This window comes from Ambystoma mexicanum, chromosome 7q (assembly GCF_040938575.1).
Source record: "Ambystoma mexicanum isolate Mex_15411 chromosome 7q, UKY_AmexF1_1, whole genome shotgun sequence".
Lineage (NCBI taxonomy): Eukaryota > Metazoa > Chordata > Amphibia > Caudata > Ambystomatidae > Ambystoma > Ambystoma mexicanum.
The window spans coordinates 834,700,122-834,722,255 of NC_090941.1; the positions used below are offsets into that span (position 1 = coordinate 834,700,122).

The 22,134-nt window shown below is 48.2% G+C and overlaps 1 protein-coding gene across 4 annotated transcripts in view; it reads right to left on the bottom strand.

The window, feature by feature from the left end:
• CEP57 (centrosomal protein 57) overlaps positions 1–22,134 on the bottom strand; it is a 1,562,635-nt gene that overhangs the window by 243,429 nt on the left and 1,297,072 nt on the right. For all 4 annotated transcript variants that reach the window (XM_069639189.1, XM_069639191.1, XM_069639190.1 and 1 more), the window contains one exon: positions 8,987–9,228. In XM_069639189.1, the coding sequence (XP_069495290.1) occupies positions 8,987–9,228 (242 nt within the window). The remainder of the gene's footprint in view (positions 1–8,986; positions 9,229–22,134) is intronic.

Sequence of the window (22,134 nt, forward strand, 5' to 3'; positions counted from 1 at the left end):
TCTAGCTCCATCACCCTCCAGCTTGAGCTATCCGCCGTGTTCAGCCACCGCTTCTCCCAACACAGTTGTGCCGCTTCAACATATGCCCAGAGGGACAGGGCAGCCAGACCCCCATTGGGCTTGGCTGCTTGCAGGGCAACAAGTCGCATACGTGCCTTTTTCCCTTTCCAAATACATTTTTCAACTGCTGTTAGGGAGAATTCTCTGTATAGGCTAATTTCCCAAACCTAGTGAGTCCCCCAGCAGCTTTGCTGGATTTTTGGGGGTTTATTTCTTTCTCCTGCTAAGAGTGAGACTCTTTTTCTCCCACTCTTAGGCATGATTTGATAATATCCTTTAACTTTGTAATGTGTTTTATGGGCTATGGGGTCTTTTACTCCATAGGGCTTCATGTGTTTTTTGGTAAGTGTGTTACACAGAACCCTCAGTGCAGTAACACAGGGGTGTCATAGTGACCCCCAAACAGACTCCATACCCTGGGAGTGACTACTGTCTCCCACGGCATGTAAAGTCACCATTGACTTTACTAGTCTTAAATTGTGAACAGAACCAGTGAAAACCATCATATTGTGCAAGTACTGGTAGGGGTAATTAGATTGCCCCTGGGTCTGTTTTTCGAGGGGGCACTGTGCAGTCCCCCCTTGTCGAGTTTCTGGCTGGTGGCAGTGGTTACCACGCAAAATATTCTACTGGAATATTTCCTATGGGATTTTCCCATTCATTTTAAACGCACCACTTTTTTGGTGCAATGTTAAAGATATCGCCGGGTTATTTATTTAATATTTGTTCCCCGGTTGGGTCTTTTTGCCAGGACTCAGCAACTCAAGTCACACTCTTGTGTGATTGGCCCAGTGGTGAGCCGCCCGGCTTACCACTTAGCATGTTTGAGTGACAGCTAGGACTGATGAATGGGGGTTTTCTGCATAAAAGCAGGGCTTTGGGGACTGGAACTTCAGAAGTCGCCACAGGACCTAAAGAATCCGAAGAGGGAGAAGCTGAGCCGACCTGCAACGACGACACCACCGGTGGAGCCCTGCTGAACCGACTCACCACTTCCCAACGACAGAGAAGATCTTCCTCCAGGAGAGTCTTCTTCCTTTGAGCTGGTGGGGTTAACCAGTTCGCCCTCTTTTCGCCTTCCTGGATCATCTCGTGGTCGAATCGCCCTTGCCAAGCACCCCGGCGGCCGGATAGCCATGCTTCACCACTAGCGCAAATAAAAGGGTAGTACCTTTTAACCGGGAAACTCTGCGGCTGGTTTCTTCCCTGGCAGTGCAACGACCTCCAGCTTTCCTCCACGTCGAGATCTTCTCGTCCCCTGGACGAAGCACCGACTTGCATCCGCTGCCAGGAACAACTGCCCCCGCTGGAGCTTTCTTACCATTTCAGGTACTGTGTCCCGACTGGTCTCCCTTGCAACAGACTGTTCAAGGTGTCCCGTAAATCCTTGACTCTCTATCCTGGGGTGACCTGGGACCTGTTAACTAACTTTTCTGAACCGATCTAACTCCTTTTTGAACTATCTGCAAAGACTTTAAAAGTATAATTCAACTGTGTGATCTTGGGCACATTCCGCCTTGCTCTCTCCAAGAGTGGGCCTGGCCTATGAACTTTTTTTCTCTACCTTAGACTCTGCCTTTCTTGCCTTCCTGTGGTTCTGTTAAAAGTGTTGGTATTGTGTGCTTTACTATTTCTGCCTTTTCTCTCCCTTTTACTTGCTTGACATATTAGTGCCAGTGTATTTTTACAAGTGTGTTTTTAAATAATGATATACTTTCATACCAAAGCTCTGGTCAGTGTTTGATTGTGCTACTGTATTTTTTGTACCTAATATGTATACTCTATATCCTGCCTAACTCTTCTTGAGAGAAGTCTGACTGCTCAGCCACAGCTACCAGGTAAATCTGGGTGGTGCAGACTGCTACCAATTGGGTTTACTGCCAACACCTGTAGTCTTAAACTTTTTGCAGTGGTCCCTAAGGGAACGGCACAGGTCTCTGCCTAACAACTGCTTTCTCCAGTTTTTTCATGTCTTCACGGGAGAGGCTGACAGGAATCACCATTGCCACGTAAATCAGTTTAGGGAATTAATTCATTTTCGTGGCATTGATACGGCCGGCTAGGGAAAGGTTTAAAATGTCCCATTTTTTGAGGTCTTGACAGATGCTCTCTATTTTACCTGGATAATTCAGGCTCCCAATATCTCGAGGAGTTGCGCTAACATTTATACCAAGATACTTGATTGAGTGCAATTGCAGAGTGAAAGGAGCCACCTCCCAGGATCCCATGGAATATCAGTTTGTGATGGCAGAGCGGTTAGGCCATTGCTAAGATAGAGCAACATGTCATCCGCGTAAAGAGACACGTCATGTTCCCCCCCCTTGAGTAATTCCAGCCCAGTTTTTGTCTGCCCAGAGTTTAATTGCAATCAGCTCAATCAAGAGCGCATACAATTACAGCTACAGCGGGCAGCCTTGGCGCGTATGTGACTGAAGTTCAAACGCTGGAGAGGAGACCCCATTAGTTATCACTGCAGCCGTGGGGTTCGTATACAGCAATTTAATCATCTTGATCAACCGGGGGTGGGGGGGAGGGGAGGCCATACCTCGGCAGGACCCTGAATATGAATTCCCACTCAACATTATCAAAAGCCTTTTCGGCGCCGACAGCGAGTATCGGGTCCTCTGGCTCCCTTTGACCTGCAGTCACCTGAAGAAGCCTTCTGATATTGTTACATGAGTGTCTTTTACGAATAAATTATATTTGCTGAGAGCACGGAATGTGGGAGGGACCCCTTAGATCCGGCCTCATTAAAAACCTCCTCTAGGTGAGCCGCCACACCATCTCCTAACTTTTTATAGAGATCGGTCTGACGTCCATCTGTACCCGAAGCCTTCCCAGAGGAGAGAGCGGCGATAGCACTAGATATTTCCACCGCAGTTATTGGGGTCTCAAGGTCTGCGACGTGGGTGGGGGAGATTTTAGGAATTTGTATAGAGTCCAAGAAGTGCTCTATGACTCGTGTTGGGGGAGGGGTGTCAGAAGCCGTATAAAGCTCTTTATAATATTCTGCAAAGCGCGCGTTTATCAGAGCGTCTCCCACGAGTAGCCCTCATTCCCTGTCCTGTATCGCATCAATAGTATGTGCTGCTTGCATCTTCCTCAGAGCCAGGCCAACAACCGTAGGGGTTTATCGCCATCACTATAGTATGGCTGAGCCCAGCTGGTAAACTACTTTTGGGCCCTATTGATTGACAATTGATGTATCTTGTCCCTGAGTTTGCACAAGAGGGGCTTAAGCTGCTTATTTCTTGTACTTTTATGTTCCTTCTCGGTTAGGGTCAGTTAGACCGGCTTCTCCCCCCCTCCTCCCCACCCTTTACACTTATGTGCCCATCAGGCTATACAGTTACCCCTCATCCACGCTTTAGAGGCATCCCAACATTTGTGTGCCGTGTAATCCCGATTTAAGTTCTCCTCCCAAAACCTGTCTTAGTCTGCAACCAAATGGTCAATAATATCAGGGTATCAGAGCATTCTCAAATTCAGCCTCCAAGGTGGTGGGCTACGGACCAGATCTGGCAGGGCAATGCGGAGGAGCACTGGGGCATGATCCGAGATAGTGGTCGGAGGTATAGTGCATTATTTCACTAGGTGCCGTGTGCTCGACAGAGTTAACCAAAAGTCTAACCTGGAGTAGCTATCATGGGGAAACGAATAGTGTGTGAAGTCTAATTCTTGCCCATGTATGACCTGCCATATGTCTATAAGGTGGAAATCCTGCATCAGTATTTGTAGTGCGCCTCTCTTTTTCAGCTGAGCAGAGAGCCCCCCCGACTTCTTTCTTTGACAATCTAGACAGAGGTCAGAGGCTAAATTGAAGTCTCCCCCAATAAACGTCAAATTGCCCAGGTGTTGAGCGCATGCAGCAAACATTTTAGTGAAAAAGGCCGGGGTGTCCGTAGTGGGTGCATAAATATTAAGGAACGTGACAGGATGGCAATACAATAGGCCACTAGCCAGGATATACCTGCCCTCAGTGTCTGCAATGGTATGTGCCATCTGAAAGGGAACCCGTTTGTTAATCAAAATGGAGACACCCTTCCTTCAATGATGGGGGAGTGATACCCATAGCCCACCCACCCTTGCTGAAGTTTCACCGACTCTGCAAGCCCTAGGTGTGTCTCCTGAATAAATATAGCATCCCCCTGAATGTCGCGCATAGCATTGAACAACCTTTTCTTCTTGATCAGGTGACCCAGACCTTGAATGTTAATTGTCACTAGATTAATTGAGGTAGACATTGCTTGTGTACATGTGCACTACCAGCGAAAGTTTCTCACATATGTATGATATGAACAGGCTGTAGTACCATGAGCAAATAAAATGATGTGGCCCCAACTGATTGACTTCCTATAAAAGCAACCCTACAACACTCCAACAGGAGTTCAACCTTCCTCGTACATAACAATTAAGACAAAGCAAACATTGGGTTGTTTAACCAAACACCTATACCTAACAGTTGGCAGATTTGCCACGACAGGAGGTTTGGGAGGACCGGTTAACATTCTGTCCCCAGTCTTCTCCTGCCACACCCAAACCAGGGTGCTTTTCGCTGCTGGGTGTTCCGGACAAGGTAACTCCATGCCCCGCCTTGTGGGCGCCCTTGAGGGTGACACATGTTCCAGATGCGCTCGATCTTCTAAAGAGATGCGATTGAAGCGAAACACGCAGGGATCCAGATATAAGTGTCATGCCAAAAGCGATCTTGTACTATGCCTAAAACTAATGTCATTGTTCGGGTCGGGCGGCTTCATTCACCTCCTAAGCGCCAGGCCTTTCGGACGACGACTGCTTTTTTTGCCATTTTCCCATTGATTGTGCTCTGTCAGGGGTGTGGCGAGGGTGCATGTGAGGACGTTTATCATCAGTCTGTGCAGGCTGTTCCAAATCTGTAGTAACCAAGTCATTCTGTTGGAGGAAGCGCCACGCTGCAGCAGGGTCGTCAAAGTTGTGCCACTGCTTGTATTGCTGCACACACCAGATTGCTAGAAATTTCAGGTAGTGGCGAACGTTGCAACCCCCTTCAGTGTTTCAAATATCGGGTTAAATCCTCTGCGTCTCTGAGATACCTTCAAAGAGTAGTCGTTGAATATGCAGATAGGTTCTGCGCCGATTTGATGGTTTATAGTGAGTATTTCGAATGTCATTTTGTCAAAGACAAAATGGCGAAAAAAAGTTGAATGTTTTTTTAGTTTTTTTTTCCACCCCGACCCCCGTTTTTTTTATTTATACTTTTTTTTTTACTAGTAAAAAAAAAAAAAAAAAAAAAATGCGTTCGACTTTTTTTTCAGCACATTTTTTTTGTCGAGGAAATGGTATTCGAAAGAGATTGATATATTAACTGGATACCATTAAAAAAAATTTTTTTTTTGCCATTTTGGCTTCGACAAAAAGGCATTCTAAAAAAGGACATTCGAAATACTCACTATAAACCATACCCAGCCACCCTGTAGGCCCTCAGCACCGCTATCTTGTGCTGGAAATTAAGGAAACACATAGTTATGATGCATGGTCACTGGTCCAGAGCTGGCTTTGGAATTGGAGCATGGTGTGCCCTCTCGAATATGAAATAGCGTGGGCTTTTAATCTTGAGGGTGTCCCTAAAGAAGTCGTATATGAAGTTCTCCAGGTGCGGCCCTTCTGTATTCTCTGCGAGACCCACCACTCGTAGATTATTGCACCGAGAGCGATTCTCCCGATTGTCAATCCTCTTCCCCAGTCTCTGGACGTCTCTAATCAGGCAATCTAGATCTGCTTCCGCTGACGACAGATTATCTTCTACCGCACTAATCCGCTGCTCATTATCCATAGTGCTTTCCGCTTGCGCTGCGAGGCGGGTTTGGACCACTTGCAGATCGCGCTTGATATCCAGCACAGCGGTATTAGTTTCTTGGCTGCCCTATGATCCGCATCTCCGCCAGGATGGTTTGCAATTGTGATTGGACATCCATGTCCGGTTTATTCCTGCTGGATCTATGGGTTTGGTTGGGTGTATTGAGGGTAGCCAGCTCACCGCCCTTCTGGAGAATATTGTCTTTAAGCATGCCGGTCCGGCCATAGGCCCCTGTTCATACTCAGCGACCTCCCGGAGTGTAAGGCAGAGAGGCCGATGGCAAAACCCACTATAGGCAGCGTTTCAGGAGGTTGCTGGGGTAGGGAGCGATCGATTGGGTCAACTGTAGACTATTGGGTCCTCCCCCAGACCAAAGCCCTCTGAGGGGTGACCGTTTGTGATCTCTTGCCCCAGAATTGTCTTCCCCCCCCCCCCCCCAAGCAGAGGGCTCACCAGCAGAGGCAGAGGAAAGGAGTGGCACTCTCCAAATGCATGCCCTGGGGAGCTGCGGTAAGGTCGGCCTTGAGGGGCAGGAGATCATCTTCTGTCCTCCTTTTAGTTGCTCTGTGAATTGAAGATATGGGCGCTAAGCTGCCTCAAAGCGCCTTGCCACATTCAAGTGGGGCCTATGGCTGGGGGCACGTAGGTGCCAGGCCGCCAAGGGTCCCAGACAGCCAGAGAGCCTCGAATCCGTGTACGTTGGAAGCAGCACCCAACAAATCAGAGGAAGGCGGGCGGGCCACCACAGCGCCGGGCAAACTTGTTGTGCCTGGTGTTCAACAGAGCTGATGCAGTTGCGTAGTGAATGTGCCACACTGGAGCGATGCCTAGTGTCTCACTGGGGAGATGTGCAGATCCCGGTGCTGTGGGGGGCTGCGGCAGAACCTAGCTCCTACCTGCCCCATTCATTGGCTTCCTCCACTCCTATGTTGTGCGCCAGAGTGTTCCCTACACCCTTGGGGGCTATATGTAGCCGCGCCCCTTTGGCTCCGCTCCACACTCTCCCCACATGCACCAGCTTACTTTTGTGTGCCGGTCTGCTTTATGGTCGCCACGCCGAAGGGGGCCTCCCTGTCCCCCCCGGCCAATCAAAATGATAGTTCGCAAGGGGAAATATCCAAGCTGGCAGCACTGTCCGCCACACCGGCTCGGCGTCTCCGCCACACACACACCTGTGGTGCGTGCGGTTTCCCCGTCCCAGAGAAGGTGCGTCGGCACTGCAGCGGCGAGCGAATGGTGCCAGGCATGTGCAGAATTGCCCAGAAGGTGCCGGCAGGAGCAGGGCCGTGCCACATGAGAGCCGCCTCCGGAGCGTTATAACAGCGCCCCCCGTCGTTGTCCCCGCCAAGCAGATCAGGCGGGCTTTTCTGTAATGGCGCGGGGCGAAGTGAACAGCAGCCTGAACCTCAGCTATCCGTGGCCCGATTACCATAGCTGAGGCGTCCTCTCTTCAGATTTTTGGCATTTTAGCTTGTCTTTGGCACTGCATTACGGCATCTGTTGCAATTTTCGTCTACTATCGATCGGAGCATAGTCAAACCATGGCCATCTTGCACTGCACCCCCTGCCGTTACCCTGGGCTACAGTTTTCATGGGGGATGTGAGCTTATACAGGTGCAACACAAACAATAGTATGGTGGTAACAAAATAAATGAATGCCCCGCCCCCTTCATAACGGCCCTCCCCTTTGAAGCTCCCCAAGGTCGATGCAACCATCCACCACCCCTTTGTACATCCCATGGTGATTCCCTCGCTCTGTCCACCCACCACTATAGTATCCTCTGCTATTAAAGCCCCTTCATTGCTCCTATATTTACCTGGCACAAGCCCACTGTTGGCTTTGTCTCACCTTCATGGCTCTGTCCCTAGTCCCTAACTCTTATGCAATACCACTCATTACTAACTCCCACCTCTGTAGTTATTACCCCGTTAAGTGTTTTGTTGCTTTCCAAAGCTAGGTTCGCACAAATAACAATAAAACTATGAAAACAGCAACTTTGATAAAAACGAAAAATACACACAAATAATGAAGGCCATTGATTTGAGTGGCAAATGTCAAAAGTACTTTAAAGTGTCCTGAAAAGGCAAGTGGGGTCTTACAAATCCTTAGGGCCCTTTAAAGTGGACAAGGTATTCTTTGAATACGTATTCCAAGTACACCGTGTTATTATTTATATGTATATATTTTGGATTGGTAGCAAACCTTATTTTATATAAAGAAGCTGTGTTATCGCCTAACAGTGTGTTGACATTCCTGTGTGGGGGCTTTGGGGAAACATTGTACCTAAGAATCTGCCTGCATCACCTCCTGAAAGCTTAAGCCTGGCTGCTCGTTCACTGTTCCCAAATTGAAAGCCTTGCTGGGGGTGTTCTGTGCCTTTATCTTACCATATAGAGGGCAGATGTACATATACCCCCCTCCATTCTTTACAATAAGCATTGCCCAAGAGATGTAAATTATTCCAACAAAGTGGATGTGATCTTTGTGTATTTCCGTCCATACTGGTAGACCGCATGTCATTTGGGACAGTTTCAGGTTGCTGCTTTAGGCTCAGAAAGTACAACATTCAAGCAGTCAGACATAACATGCTAATGACATATAGGTGGCGGTCCATAAAAAAAACTATGGTTTGTCAAAGCACTGTTTCATGAGCAGCTGTGTCAATACTACGTGCAATATCTCCTTGGAGTTAAACTTGTTTCGACATTTTTCTTAGAGAGTACTTCCTTTAGGAAATAAAGACCTAATGTGGAATGCAATAAATAACTGCGGAGCTACTGAAAAAATGGACTGGGTCACAATTCCAATCCATGGGTCTGGTAAAAAAGCTCACATAATTAAGCACTCTAAATACACATACTGGAGATCACTGGGCTTCTGTGCACCTGGGAGAGAAGCACAGGAGCCTCTAAAAAGTGTTACTCTTTTTAAGTTCCAACTGTTATTTACATTTGTGGAAAAGCCAGATCGCAGATCTACAACTACAGAGAATAACGAGCACAAATGTGGATCATGTGAACTGGTGCTCTACACAACGGGTTCGATTCCTAAGAGACAAAACCACACTGTAAACATGATAAAGGACTCACAAGCTCATCTCTCCAAATTCATCTTGCAGGGTAATTAAAAGCTCCTCCAAATCCTGATAGGAGTGGGCGACAGTCCGTGGTGGTGCAGATTTGCCACTGCCAGTTCTGTGAATACTGCTCTGTTGTGTTGCCAAAGGAAGTTCATTGACTACATGCTCATTACATAGTGACTTATTATGTTGTTTCATTAGATGTAAGACATGTTGTACATTAGCTCTGACAGAATGGCTGGGACTGGTTGACTAGGAAAAAAGGAAACAAAATTGAGATGTGTAAGTAAAAGTGTCTGTTTAAAAAGGTCAACCAAACCTTATAATTAAATACTGTACACATGGCAAGCTTACAATACGGGCATACTGGTTGGACTGACAGTGCCCCCAAAAAAGGTGTAAAGGATATGCAGGGACATCCACCTTGCTTCCAGCTGCAATACTCATCCTCTATCCAGAATGTAGGACATTTCAAGCAAAATATGACAAATGTGAGCTAGGACACCACCTAATCTAAAGCTTTGAACTAAAAAGAAACCTTTATTTCTGTGCTTTCCCACCTGCAAACAAAGCATGCAATTCAACAAGGATAATTATGTTTTAAAAGAAAGAACAAGTTACTTACCAACTGGTAACGTTCTTTCGACTGGATGTTCCTCCAACGTATTCCTCATCTTTGATATCTCGTTCAGCTTTGGCTGCTTTCGGAAAAAGAATCCTCGGCAGAGGGCGCCGTGTGTCAATGGCGTTGAGTCGATGTCCATCGAAGGCCTCTATCGAGGGTGGCGTCATCGGGTGTATAAGTAGCACATGGGGCGCCTGTTGGCCTCAGTTCTGTTTTTCCCTCCTGTTCGTGTTGTGCTATCAGCCCAGGCAAGCAGTAGTTAGCCCTGCGAGAATGGAAGCTGCAATAGCATAGGAAATTCTACAGTGGGGTAGACTGGGAGGGCGATGAGGAATACAATGGAGGAACATCCAGTTGAAAGAACGTTACCAGTCGGTAAGTAACTAGTTCTTCGAATGGATTGTGTCCTCCAACGTATTCCTCGTCTTTGATAGACTTCCAAATGAGTATGCAGAATTTGGTGGAGGGAGTAGAATTTGGAACTGTCGGGATCATATAATACAGAATACAGTACCGCCTTACCAAAGGCAACATCCTGAGAGTGGGAAGTATCTAAACAGTAATGCTTTGTGAACATATGCAGCGATGACCAAGTGCTGCATCACAGATAGATTTAATAGGTATGCCCCTTTGAAGGACTGCAGAAGAGGCTATACCTGTGGTGGAATGAGCTCTCAAGCCTTCTGGCGGGTCCTTGCCTGCCAATTTGTAACATTCTGAGATGCCAAGAATAATCCACCTTGATAATGTCTGCTTTGAAACAGCTTGACTCAATATCCTTCCGGTGTGTCCAATAAAGAGTTGGTCATCCACTCTGAGTTTGGAGAAGCTAGAAATATAAAAACTTAAAGCTCTTCTAGGGTCCAATCGATGGAGCCTTTCCGCCTCTTTACCGGGATACGGTGGGGGGTAGAACGCTGGCAGAACAATTTTCTGATTTGATGGAAATAAGCTACAACCTTAGGTAGGAAGGAGGGTTTTACCCATAACACAACCCTATCCTTGTGGAATACAGTATATGGCCTAGAAGAAAGTGCCCGCAACTCGCTCACTCTATGTGCAGATGTCAATGCAATCGACAATATGGTTTTAAAGGTCAATAATTATTTATTACTCTCGGAAAAGCAACCAGAGGGTACAATTTAAAGTTCGGTAGCAAGGATTTTTATTAAACCTCATACATTTTAAATATATGAGTCAAATCATGATTTAATCTGCACTTACGGCAACAATTTACATAGCAGGAAACAACTTTTTAAGAACACATCTAGATAATAAAATGTATACTATTCAATCGTTCAAACATTCATCCACATGCATCCGTCATCCAACACTCGACTCATTCCAAACGCCAATGGGTATAAAGTATAAAATCTATAAAAAATCATGACATATAATTCATCAATTGTATTATTTATAGAAATAATGTGAAATCAATATGCTTGGCCACAAAAGATAGTAAAGGTGGCCAAAGAATTGAGATGGGTCCAAAAAGTCTCCAACCACGACCTCATCACAATTTTCTCTCTCTACCGGTTTCGACGTATGTACTGTATTTTAGTGACGTCTTCATCAGGAGATACATTCTTGACATAGGAACGGAGAGGCAGTCCATACCTCCCTTTTAATTTTGACTCAGTCAGCTGTTTTTTCAAATTGACAGCGTTCAAAAACGAGTTCCTGCTCAGGGAATGGTTGAGCTATGAATAGGATCCGGCCTAGTGTGTCTAATTAATGGCACAACTCGAAGGGTGAGTGTACTGGCACTTACAAACGTCCTACGCTAGGTCACACTGGTATATCGGAACCCTTTGTGTTCGTACAAGACTTGAAGCGTGGGTGATTGTTCACTAATTGGCGTCTTCTAAAGCGCACATAGTGACCTGGTAGTAAGCCGCGGATGTATATTTTCTGCCTGTTCTCTCCAGGGAATTTAAAGGTCAATAGCTTCAATGGACATGTGTCCAAGGGTTCAAATGGGGCACACATTAAAAAATTTAGAACCAGATTAAGATCTGAAATTGGGACCTGAAAAGAAGGTGGGAATACGTTTGTGAGAACTTTCAGAAATTGAATCACCAAGGGAATTTAAAAGTAGGAGCATTCCTCCAAAGAGCGCTTGAAAATGGAGAGCGCTGCCAGGTAACCTTTATTGGTCCCAACATTGAGACCTTTGTGTGCCAATGATAAGAGGAAAGATAACACCTCTGGAGTTGAAAATAGAAAAGGATCAACATTGTTGTCTCTGCACCAGTCGCAAAACTTGTTCCAACGGTACAGAGATTTCGTTGCTGGCCTTCTTGCCAAAAGCAACACCTCCATGACAATTTACGGGAGGTCCCAATCCTTATATCTCAACCGTTCAGAAACCAAGTGTGAAGGTTGAGAGTGTTGACTGCTGGATGGAGAACATGTCCCTCCCTTTGTGAGAGAAGATCCTCTCTCTGTGGAAGACGAATCTGATGACAGATGGACATATCTAGAAGGCCCGGGTACCAGGTTCTCCTGGGCCAATCCGGGGCAATTAGGATTATGCATTTGCCAAACCGTCTCAACCGCCTGATTACTTGAGGAATGACGGGGATCGGTGGAAACACAAAGTAGTGGGAATTCCCAATCCACCACGAACGCGACTCCTAGAGCTCCTCTCGGAGGAAATTCCCTTGAGCAACACCTTTTGAACTTCCGGTTGACTCCGGTCGCAAACAGGTCTACTTGAGGGGCTCCACAAAGTGCGAAGATCTCCTGAAGGACTTCCTCAGCTAGTTCCCACTCGTGGGAGACTGTGCCCTGCCTGCTCAGAGCGTTCGCTGTCGTGTTTTCCTCCCCGGCTAGGTGAACTGCTGATAAGGAGATTCCTGCTTGAATTGCCCAGTACCAGAGCTGCATTGCCTCTCTGCACAGTGGTAGTGACCCTATACGACCTCTCTAGTTGAGGTAATGCATGGCCACTGTGTTGTCCGTCATTATCAGGACATTCTTTCCCCTGACCGACGGCAGGAAGGCCTTCAACGCTAGTCTGATTGCCCTCAGCTCCAAAAGGTTGATGTGTAGTTTGGACTCCGATGGAGACCAACGACCACTGACTGACAGATCGTTGGCATGGGCTCCCCACCCCATGAGGGAGACGTCCGTCACTACTGTAATCTCTGGCCTTGGCTGCCAAAAATGTTCTCCCTTCAGAATGTTGTTCTCGCAGGCCCACAACAGAAGATCCTGTGCGACCCTGCTTGGAATTGGAAGTAGGTCCGTCAGCTTTCCTGAGAACTGTGACCATTGAAGGAATGTCATTCTTAGGTGGGCTTATGGCACCAGAAAAATGCAAGATGCCATGAGGCCAAGCAACCTCAAGAAATCGAAGGCCGGAAGATTCTGGGCAGTTTGGAATTTGGTAACCATCTGAAGTATGTCTTGAGCCCTCGCCTTCGGATGTATCTAATACAGCTCCGATGCATTGTCTTCGTGACTTCTTAAAATGGAGAGAGAAGCCCAGTCTATGAAGGGAGTGGCAGGTGACAGATGATCCAGGGCTTGTTCGGCAGAACACACCCTGATCAGCCAATCATCAGGTAGGGGTAGACATGAATCGCCCCTCTCCTGAGATGCCCTGCCACCACCACCCTCGGGCAGAGGTCAACCCGAATGGCAGTACTCGAAACTGATAGTGCGAGCCGCCAACAGCAAACCTCAGGTATTTTCTGTGCTTGAGATGATTTGGCACAGAAAAATAAGCATCCTGATGGTCCAATGACACCAACCAATCTTGTAACAGGAGGGCCTGGAGGATCTGAGAAAGTGTGACCAACTTGAATTTGTCCTTTCTGAGGAACTTGTTCAAGTATCTCAAGTCCAAGATGGGCCTCAGTCGCCCGTCTTTCCTGGGGTATCAACAAAATATGTGGAATACCACCCCTTGTTCCTCTCCGTACAGGTACTGGTTCTAAAGCACCTTTCTCTAGCAGGGTTAATATTTCCTGCACACGGAGCTGATTTGGAATCCTCAAAGAGTGTTTCCCCGGTGGATTGTTGTGAGGCTGCGTTATAAATGGAAGGCAGTAACCTTGGGCTATTGTTTCCAGAGCCCAAGCATCTGAAGTAATGGCTAGCCATTCTTGCAGATGTTGAGATAGTCTGCCCCCCACTTGTGATTTGTGACGCAAGCTCTCAACGAGGTTTTGGGGCGGTTGCTGCAGCTGCTGATGGCAAAGAGCTGGCCTTGCACTCTTACCACATCCACCACAAGGGTTTTTTCTTTGGCCATTCCTCTCGCCTTTCCAAATGAGGAGTAGTAACGATAGTATCGCCCCCTCCATGGTTGTGATGAAGAATGAAAAGGCTGAGGTTGCCTAACAGCGGCCCCTAAAGATTTGGCAGCCCCCTTCGAGGTCTGCAACCTCTCAAGGCTCTCGCCAGCCTTGCTGCCAAAAAGATGAGACCCGTCAAATGGCATGTTTAGAAGACGGGCTTGCACATCTGGTGCAAAACCTGACTTCCGCAACCACGCAAATCTGCGCATAACCGTGCTCGTAGCCATGGACCTGCTGACGCGGTCTGCAGTGTCCAACCCAGATTGAAGGGATGTCACGACCCTCGCCCAAAACCCCATCATAGTAACGCCCGCCATGTTGAGTGAGGACTAGAATGCATTACTGAATAAGTCATTGCCTCCAATTGTCCCAAATCTTCCAGCCACGGTTCCTGACAGTATATCCCCGTCTTCTCAGGGGACCCCCGGGTTTACCGGGATGGAGCTGATGGAACCTCTTTAAGAGTCGAGGTGCATGGATGTGGCTCACCGGTTCCCAGGATCTTTCCTCCACTGGATAACCCTTCCAATGAACCAGATAATGTAACCTGCCCTTACGGAATTTAGAGTCCACCAGGTAGGCCACTTCATATTCCTTCGGAACCCAGGTCACTTGAGTACGCTCCCTATGAACAGGCCTTTGGAACGGGTCCTCCTTATGCGCCTTCAGTAAGGAGACACGGAAGACAGGATGCACCTTTTTGAGATAGTCAGGGAGTTTAAGCTTATAGGCCACAGGATTAATCTGTTGTAATATGGGAAATGGTCCAAGGAAACGTGAGGAGAACTTCCCCCTGTGAACCCATCTTGGTAGAAATCTGGTAGACAACCAGGCTAATTGTCCTGTCTTCCACCCTGGGTTGGTGCTTCTCCTCTTGTCTGCCCATCTCGTTTGTGCTTGTTGGCTAGCCAGGTGTGCCTTCTTCGCGACTTCATGTACTTCATGTAGTTCCTTTAACACTCCATCCACGGCTGGGATCTTGGAAGACGGAAGACTGAGCCAGGGCAGATGTTGGGGGTGAAACCCATATGTACAATAAAAAGGACTCATCTGAATGGAAGTGTGTAGGGCATTATTTAGGCAAACTCCACTTGTAGAAGGAAACAGAACCATTCTTCATGCTGTGGACTACAAAAACACCTCAAATACTTCCAGACTGGCATTAAGTCTCTCGGTCTGTCCATTACTCTGCTGGTGATACCCTGAAGAAAGAGCCCTGTGGATACCCAGGATCTGACAGAGAGAAGCCCAGAATTTTTATGTAAATTGAGGTCCATATCAGAGACTATCGTCCGGGGCAACCCATGCAGGTGGACTATGTCTCGGAGAAATACCGCCGCAGTCTCTGAGGCAGAGGGAACCTGCTTGAAGGCAGAAAAATGGGCTAATTTGCTAAATGAATCAATAGTCACCATGATCACTGTCATGACATATGACGGGGGAAGATCCACTATGAAATCGGTGGAAATATGCTCCCAGGGGCGTTCAGGTAATCAATGTTGCTGCAACAGTCCTAAAGGTTTGCCTGTCTGATGTTTGTTTGAGGCACAGACTGAACATGTGGACACATACTAGTATACATCCCTTCTTAGTTTCGGCCACCAGAACCCCCTACGCAATAACTCATATGTTTTTCTAATCCCAGGATGTCCAGTTAAAGGAGCATTGTGACACCAAAAAAGGATGGGAATGAAGAGAGCCCCTTCATGGTAGTACAACCCATCCCTTCCTTGATTGATAGTGGAAGGTAACTCGGTACAGGTCTGGTACTGGAGAATCAATTCTTGAAGGAAAGAAACAGTGGATGCTAAAATCTTGAGTCCCGGGAAGACTAAATCATGGCCCTTGCAAGAACCAGAACCTTCTCCGAGGCTCCTAGACAAAGCATCAGCCTTCTTATTTTCTGTACCGGGAATGTAGGTTATAATGAAATCAAACTGTAGGAAAAAATAAGCCCACCTGGCATGCCGCGCGTTAGTGCATTCCATCTGTTGTAAAACCCGAAGGTTACAGTGATCTGTTCTGATTATGAAGCAATGAGCCGCACCTTGTAAAAGATGATGCCACTCTTGGCAGGCCAGCTTGATTGTCAACAGTTCCCTTTCAAGAGCGGAATAATTCAGTTTGTTGCTAGTAAGGGTCTTAGAGTAATAGGCCACTGGATGGTCGCACTCATCATCTGATTTCTGAAGTAAAACTGCCCCCACAGTGCCTATGGATGCATCAGTCTCTAGAATGAAAGGCTTAGTCTGATCTGGCTGGACCAATATGGGTGCTGTAGAGAAACACTTTTTATTGAGGTAGTAGCAGGTTCACAACTCGTTCCAACATCATAACAAGAAAAAAGTATACAGTGGCACTATGCATTTTCACAAGTGATACATATTTACATGGGGTCTTCATTGTCCGACAGCAGTTCACATAAGTATGTCCTGAACGGGGCTCAGATATCTTTCGGTCGGCTCATTCTCGGCTGAGTCAGTGCATATTGTTCCTCGTTCTCATTCACATACGTCAATTCTCGTAAAAAGGTGTTCATGCTCGGAGGCGTGGGGCTTTTCCAAGCCTGGAGGATGCATTTTTTAGCGACTGCGCAAGAAACATTAAAGAGTCTTCTAGTTCTCTCCGAGCACTTCCCAATATCACCAAACAGGTATTTTTGTGGAGATAGGAATGGGGATATTTGTGTTAGCTCCACCAGTAACTCAGCCACCCCCCCCAGAACCGCTGCAGCTCAGGGCAGTCCCAATACATGTGGAAAGACCCTGCTTGTGGGGCGCCGCATTTGGGGCATTCGCTCGAGGAGTCTGGTACAAACCTCGCTACTGCAGCCGGTGTATAGTGCAGTCTGTTCAGAATTTTAAATTGTATCTGGCGCAGCCCTGCATTGAGCAGAACCCTTTTAGTGAGTGTACAATACTTTACCCATTTCTCATCAGGAATGGCTGCCTGCAAATCTGCTTCCCATTTTGTTTTCACATTGTTGATCGTGGGGGTGTGGGCCTGCACCGATGCATATAATTTGGAGACTTCGAGACCCCCCTGAGTCGTGATCATTTGTAAACAAGGGTGTGAGAGTGGCTCATCAGGAAATAGGGGCCATCTAGCCTGGAATGCTGATCTCATTCGGTAGTATTGGAGTGTTCGAAGCGGTCCTCTCCCCAGTGCCCTTAAAATATCTGTTAAGTTAACAAATTTCCCCTCTATGAATATTACCCCTACCACCATTTCCCTATTGGGGTCCCATGCTTCCTGCATGTCCGTGTCGAATGTGGGGGGAATGCCGGGAAAGTTCCACAAGGGAATCTGTGGGTTATAGGGCCTTTCAATTTTAAGTCTCCGGCATATTGCCCCCCAAGCCCGGACAGTGCAGCTCGCCGGGTCGTATTCACACACGTCTCTATGTTGTGGGGCGAAGATAATTGATCTCACATCCGAGGGTGCAACTGTGTGTGTCTCCACCCATGCATACGGTGCTTCTTCTGCCGTCTCATACCAGTATCTCGCGAACTGCGCTTGGGCAACTAAATAATAAAGTTCAAAGTCTGGGGCTGCTATGCTTCCGGTACTGTATGGTTCCACCATTTTCTCCCATCCCATTCTAGCAGTCTTCCCGTTCCATAGAAATGTGGTCACCATTGATCGCAGCCTGGTGAAGAATTCCCTGCCTGGCCATATCGGGATACTCACAAACAGGTACAGCAGTTTAGGAAGGACTGTCATTTTTAGCACTGCTATCCTGCCATGCAGTGAGATAGGGAGGTGCCTCCATATCGCAAGCTTCGCATTAATTGACTGTAGCGCCCCTTCGTGGTTATCGGGAAATAGAGATTGTCTGCTCCCGGAGGCCAGAACGCCCAGCTATCTAATATATCTCTCCGTCCATTTAAGGCCCTCCGTCGTTTCCGGGTATTTAGTACCAGGGGTGAGTGGGAAGATTTCCGACTTAGAACTATTCACAGTGTAACCAGAGTAATCAGCAAATTCGTGTATATCTGCCATTATGGGCGCCAGGTTTTTGTCGGGTTCACGGATATATAACAGCGCGTCGTCCGCATAAAGCGAAATCAGCTGATTAGAGCCCTTCATGACTATGCCTTTATCTTTATGGCGCAATCTGACTGCAGCAGCCATGGGCTCTATTGTAAGAGCAAATAGGAGTGGCGAGAACGGGCATCCCTGTCTTGTGCCCCTTCCCAGTTCGAACATGTCAGACATGGTTCTGCTAGTGTATACTTTCGCCCCGGGCTTTGTGTAGAGTAGGCGGACATATCTGATAAAATTGGGTCCCACCCCGAACGCCTCCAGCACCGAGAAGAGGTACTCCCATGAGACTGAATCAAATGCCTTCTCGGCGTCGAGGGACACCGCGACCGCCTGCCTGCCCGGGTCTATTTGTGCCATGATTCCAAACAGCCTGCAGAGGTTTAGCGCTGTAGACCTTTTGGGAATTAACCCATTTTGGTCCGGATGAACTAGTGCTGGAACCATGGGTAACATACGATTGGCCATGACCTTCGCGAAAACTTTTGCGTCGGTATTTATGAGCGAGAGGGGCCTGTAAGAGGGCATATCCTGGGGTGGGCGTCTGGGCTTGAGAAGCACCGTAACAATAGCTTCCCTCATTGTAGGGGGCAGTTTGTGCTGTTCGAGGGCCTCCTCCCAGGTTCTGAGTAGAATAGGGGCCAGCTCCTCATGGAACTCCTTATAAAATTCGGCCCCCAGTCCATCAGAACCCAGAGCTTTACCCGACGTGAGATCCTTGATGGCTTCAGTGATCTCTTCTATTGTGACAGGTAGCTCCAAAGCCAATCTATCCTTCATCTGAGAGTGTCGGGAGACCCAGTGAGGCCAGGTATTCTTTCGTCTCAGTGGGGGTTTTCTGGTCTCTATTCGTGTAGAGTGTTTTGTAATATTCAACAAATTCATTGTTAATACCTTTATCGCTTGTGACCATTACAGTTGGAGCTGTTTGAATAGCGGCTATTGGGGCGTTATTTGTTTCATTTCGAAGCAGGTTGGCCAGCATTTTCCCCATCTTATTCCCCTCCCCATAGCGACGCGCCCGCATGGGGGCTGCAATTTATCGTACCTCCCTCGTGGCTAAATTATCAAAGGTCCTAAGGAGTCTATGAATTTCAGCAAGGGTGTCCCTATCATGGGTGCGGCTATATATCTCTTCCAGCTCTTTCAGTTCCCGTTCCACACCTTCAAGGTCCCGTCTCAACCCCTTTAAGAGTCCTGTTGATTTGGACATAAGGATCCCTCTAACCCAAACCTTAAACGTTTCCCAGACCGTGGATATCCGGTCCACCGTCCCCAGATTGTCTGCAAAGAAGTTGGTTATCTCTTCATGCAGTGATTCGGCCACGTTTGCATCTCCCAACAGTCCCCCCCGGCATTCTCCACCTCCTGGCCTGTCTAAGAACATCTTGGAAAACGAGGCTCAATAAGACCAGAGAGTGATCGGACAGTGTGCGGAGAAGGATCGTGCAGTGTCGCAGCGTATTCGAGATGTCAGAGGATATGAACCAGTAGTCTATACGCGATTCACTGTCATGCACTGTTGAGTAATATGTATATTGCCTATCATCCGGGTGCAGCACCCGCCAAGCGTCTATCGGTGACAACTGTGGGAGGGGTTGGTTCAGGGTTATCGCTTTTTTTGTGGGAGCCCTCACTACACCGGTTGACCTTTCCAACATGGGGTAGAGTGCAACATTGAAATTGCCGCCCCATATAATGATTTCTGTGTCGTGTTTGTTGAGAGTGTCGAACATTTTCAGATAGAAATCCGGGTCATCTATGTTAGGGCCGTAGGTGTTAACCAGGGTCACCCGTCTGCCCGCCATTTCCCCCCACACCAACACATATCTTCCCATTGGATCAGCCTCGTGCCCCTCAGTGCGGAATCCCAGCGCAGGATGTACGAGTGTTATGACCCCCCTGGAATGTGAAGAATATTCTGTATAATAACGTAGCTTGCCCCATTTAGTCATTATGTTACGGTTAACCGCTCCCAGGGTGTGTTTCTCCTGGAGCATTAGGATTTGAGGATCGTGTCTGGTGACATAATTTCCTACCTTTCTGGCTTTCATCGGGTTGTTTAGCCCTCGGACCTTCCAAGATAATAAAGTTATTTTCACCCCGTTACCCATTTCTCCATATATAGAATCCATGCCGTGCCATTGCTTCCACCATGTCTAGTGTTTATCTGCTGTAGCCGCATCGTGCACCCGCCAGACCTGATTTCAACCAACCTGGAACTGAAATTAAACCAATCTAAATCCCAGGTCCCAAACATGCCCTGGCAGCAATAACAATCTGTAACTTCCAGACTTCCCCAACCCCACCCTCCACCCACATCATCCACCCCAACTTGACGATGTACCCTTAAACGTTTTTGGAACTTTACTGTGGGTGCCACGTTGTTGTCACAAGGCCACCCGAGCGGGCTCACGACCCGTTTCGAAGGTTACTCAGAGCCCCCCAGTGGGAGCAGAATCCCTTTAAACATCGACAAAACAACTGCATAGGATAAGTGCGCAACCAAGTTCAATCAACAGCACCCCGGTCTCCCTCTCCCAGAGGTGATCTTCCGTTCTGGTCCGGTCCACGGCCTCTAGGTGGTAGGGGTATATTTGCTTCCACATATGCCAGAGCGGCGGACGGAGTCTCAAAAAAGTGTGCTCTTCCTCCATACTGGATTCGCATTTTAGCCGGGAATATCAGCGCATACGGGACCTGACGCGCCCTCAGTAGCCGTTTCACCGGCTCATATGATCTCCTACTGGCCTGTACTCCCGCAGCAAAGTCCGGATAGACATGTATGCGGTTCTCCTCATATTGTAGTGTCCCAATTTCTCTGGCCTTCCTAAGTATTGCATCTCTGTCCCTGTAATTCAACAGTCTGGCGATGATAGTACGCGGTGGGGCTCCAGGCTTCAGCGCGGGGGCCAGAGTGCGATGCGCTCGCTCAACCAGGAATTGGCTTGAAAAGGATTCTGTTCCAAAAAGAGTCTTAAGTAGGTTTTCCACTTGTTGTTCCATAGCACCTTTCCCAAACTTTTCAGAAACTCCCACAATCCGAATATTGTTCCTTCGGGATCTGGATTCTAGGTCTTCGCACTTACTCTGCAGTGCGGTCATGCCCGCCTTAAGCTGCGCTATGTCGCGATCGTGTCGCGCAATAGTGTCTTCGCTTGTACCAATTCTGTCTTCGGCCTCGGTGATTCTAAGGCTCTCTTTGTCAACTCTGGTTTTCAGTGCTCCTATAGTGTTGCCAATGTCGTCTAGTTTCACATTCAGGGATAGGAAGCCATTCTGCACTATCGTGGTAAGGCGATCAACCCTGTTGCCCTCCTACATGCCAGGCTCTGCCGTCGACGGATCCGGCTCGTGGCCAGCTGCCTGGCTACTGGTGTATGAATCCATCGGACCTTTCTTTTTCCCAGTCGCCCCTTCAGCCGCCTTATCCTGTTTCCTAGTGTTGCCCATGTTCGCCACACCTGCCGGTATCCCACCACAACCCGACGGGGGCAGCGTAATCTGTGTGACTTTACCGCGGAGGCAGGCCGCCTGTGCCGCGTAGGATATTGTTTGTCAAGCGGGTTCGCTCAGGCCTGGGTATCGCAACAATAGTGTTTCATGGAGCCATCAACGGTCAGGTATCGGCGGTAGTTTGCTAATTCGACCCCTCACGCGTAGAAAAGAGCGCCACCGTCCCGCCAACCTGCAGGGAATGTAGCACGCGTGGCGCGCCCCGGCTGCCGGCCAGAAAATGCAGTCGATTCCTCGGTCGGGGAGGAGAGGATATCACGCTGTCCCACGATGGCCCACTTTCCAGCAATCGCCGCGCCGCAGCAGGGAGCTCGAGCTCTCGCCCAACAGGGTGGTCTCAGTAACTGCGAAGACAGGGTTCCACCAGGCACACCCGGTCAAAACCTCGTTTCCGGTCCGGCGCAGGGCCCACGAGCCAGCAATGCTTGCTCAGCCACGCGTACGGGGCCTAGGGGGGGTCACTCCAGTCGCTCCGCAGTGTCCATGGGCCCGACACCGTGGCACACGAGTCCCACCTCTCTATGTCTCTCAGGCTAGAGCATCAGCGGCGCGGGGCGTAGACCAGCCGGATGTCCTCTGCGGCCAACTCCCGGGCCTTCTCCCGCTCACCACGCCAACGCCGATATCTCTGTGAGTTTTAGCCCGTCGCTCTCAGGATTTTGGTCG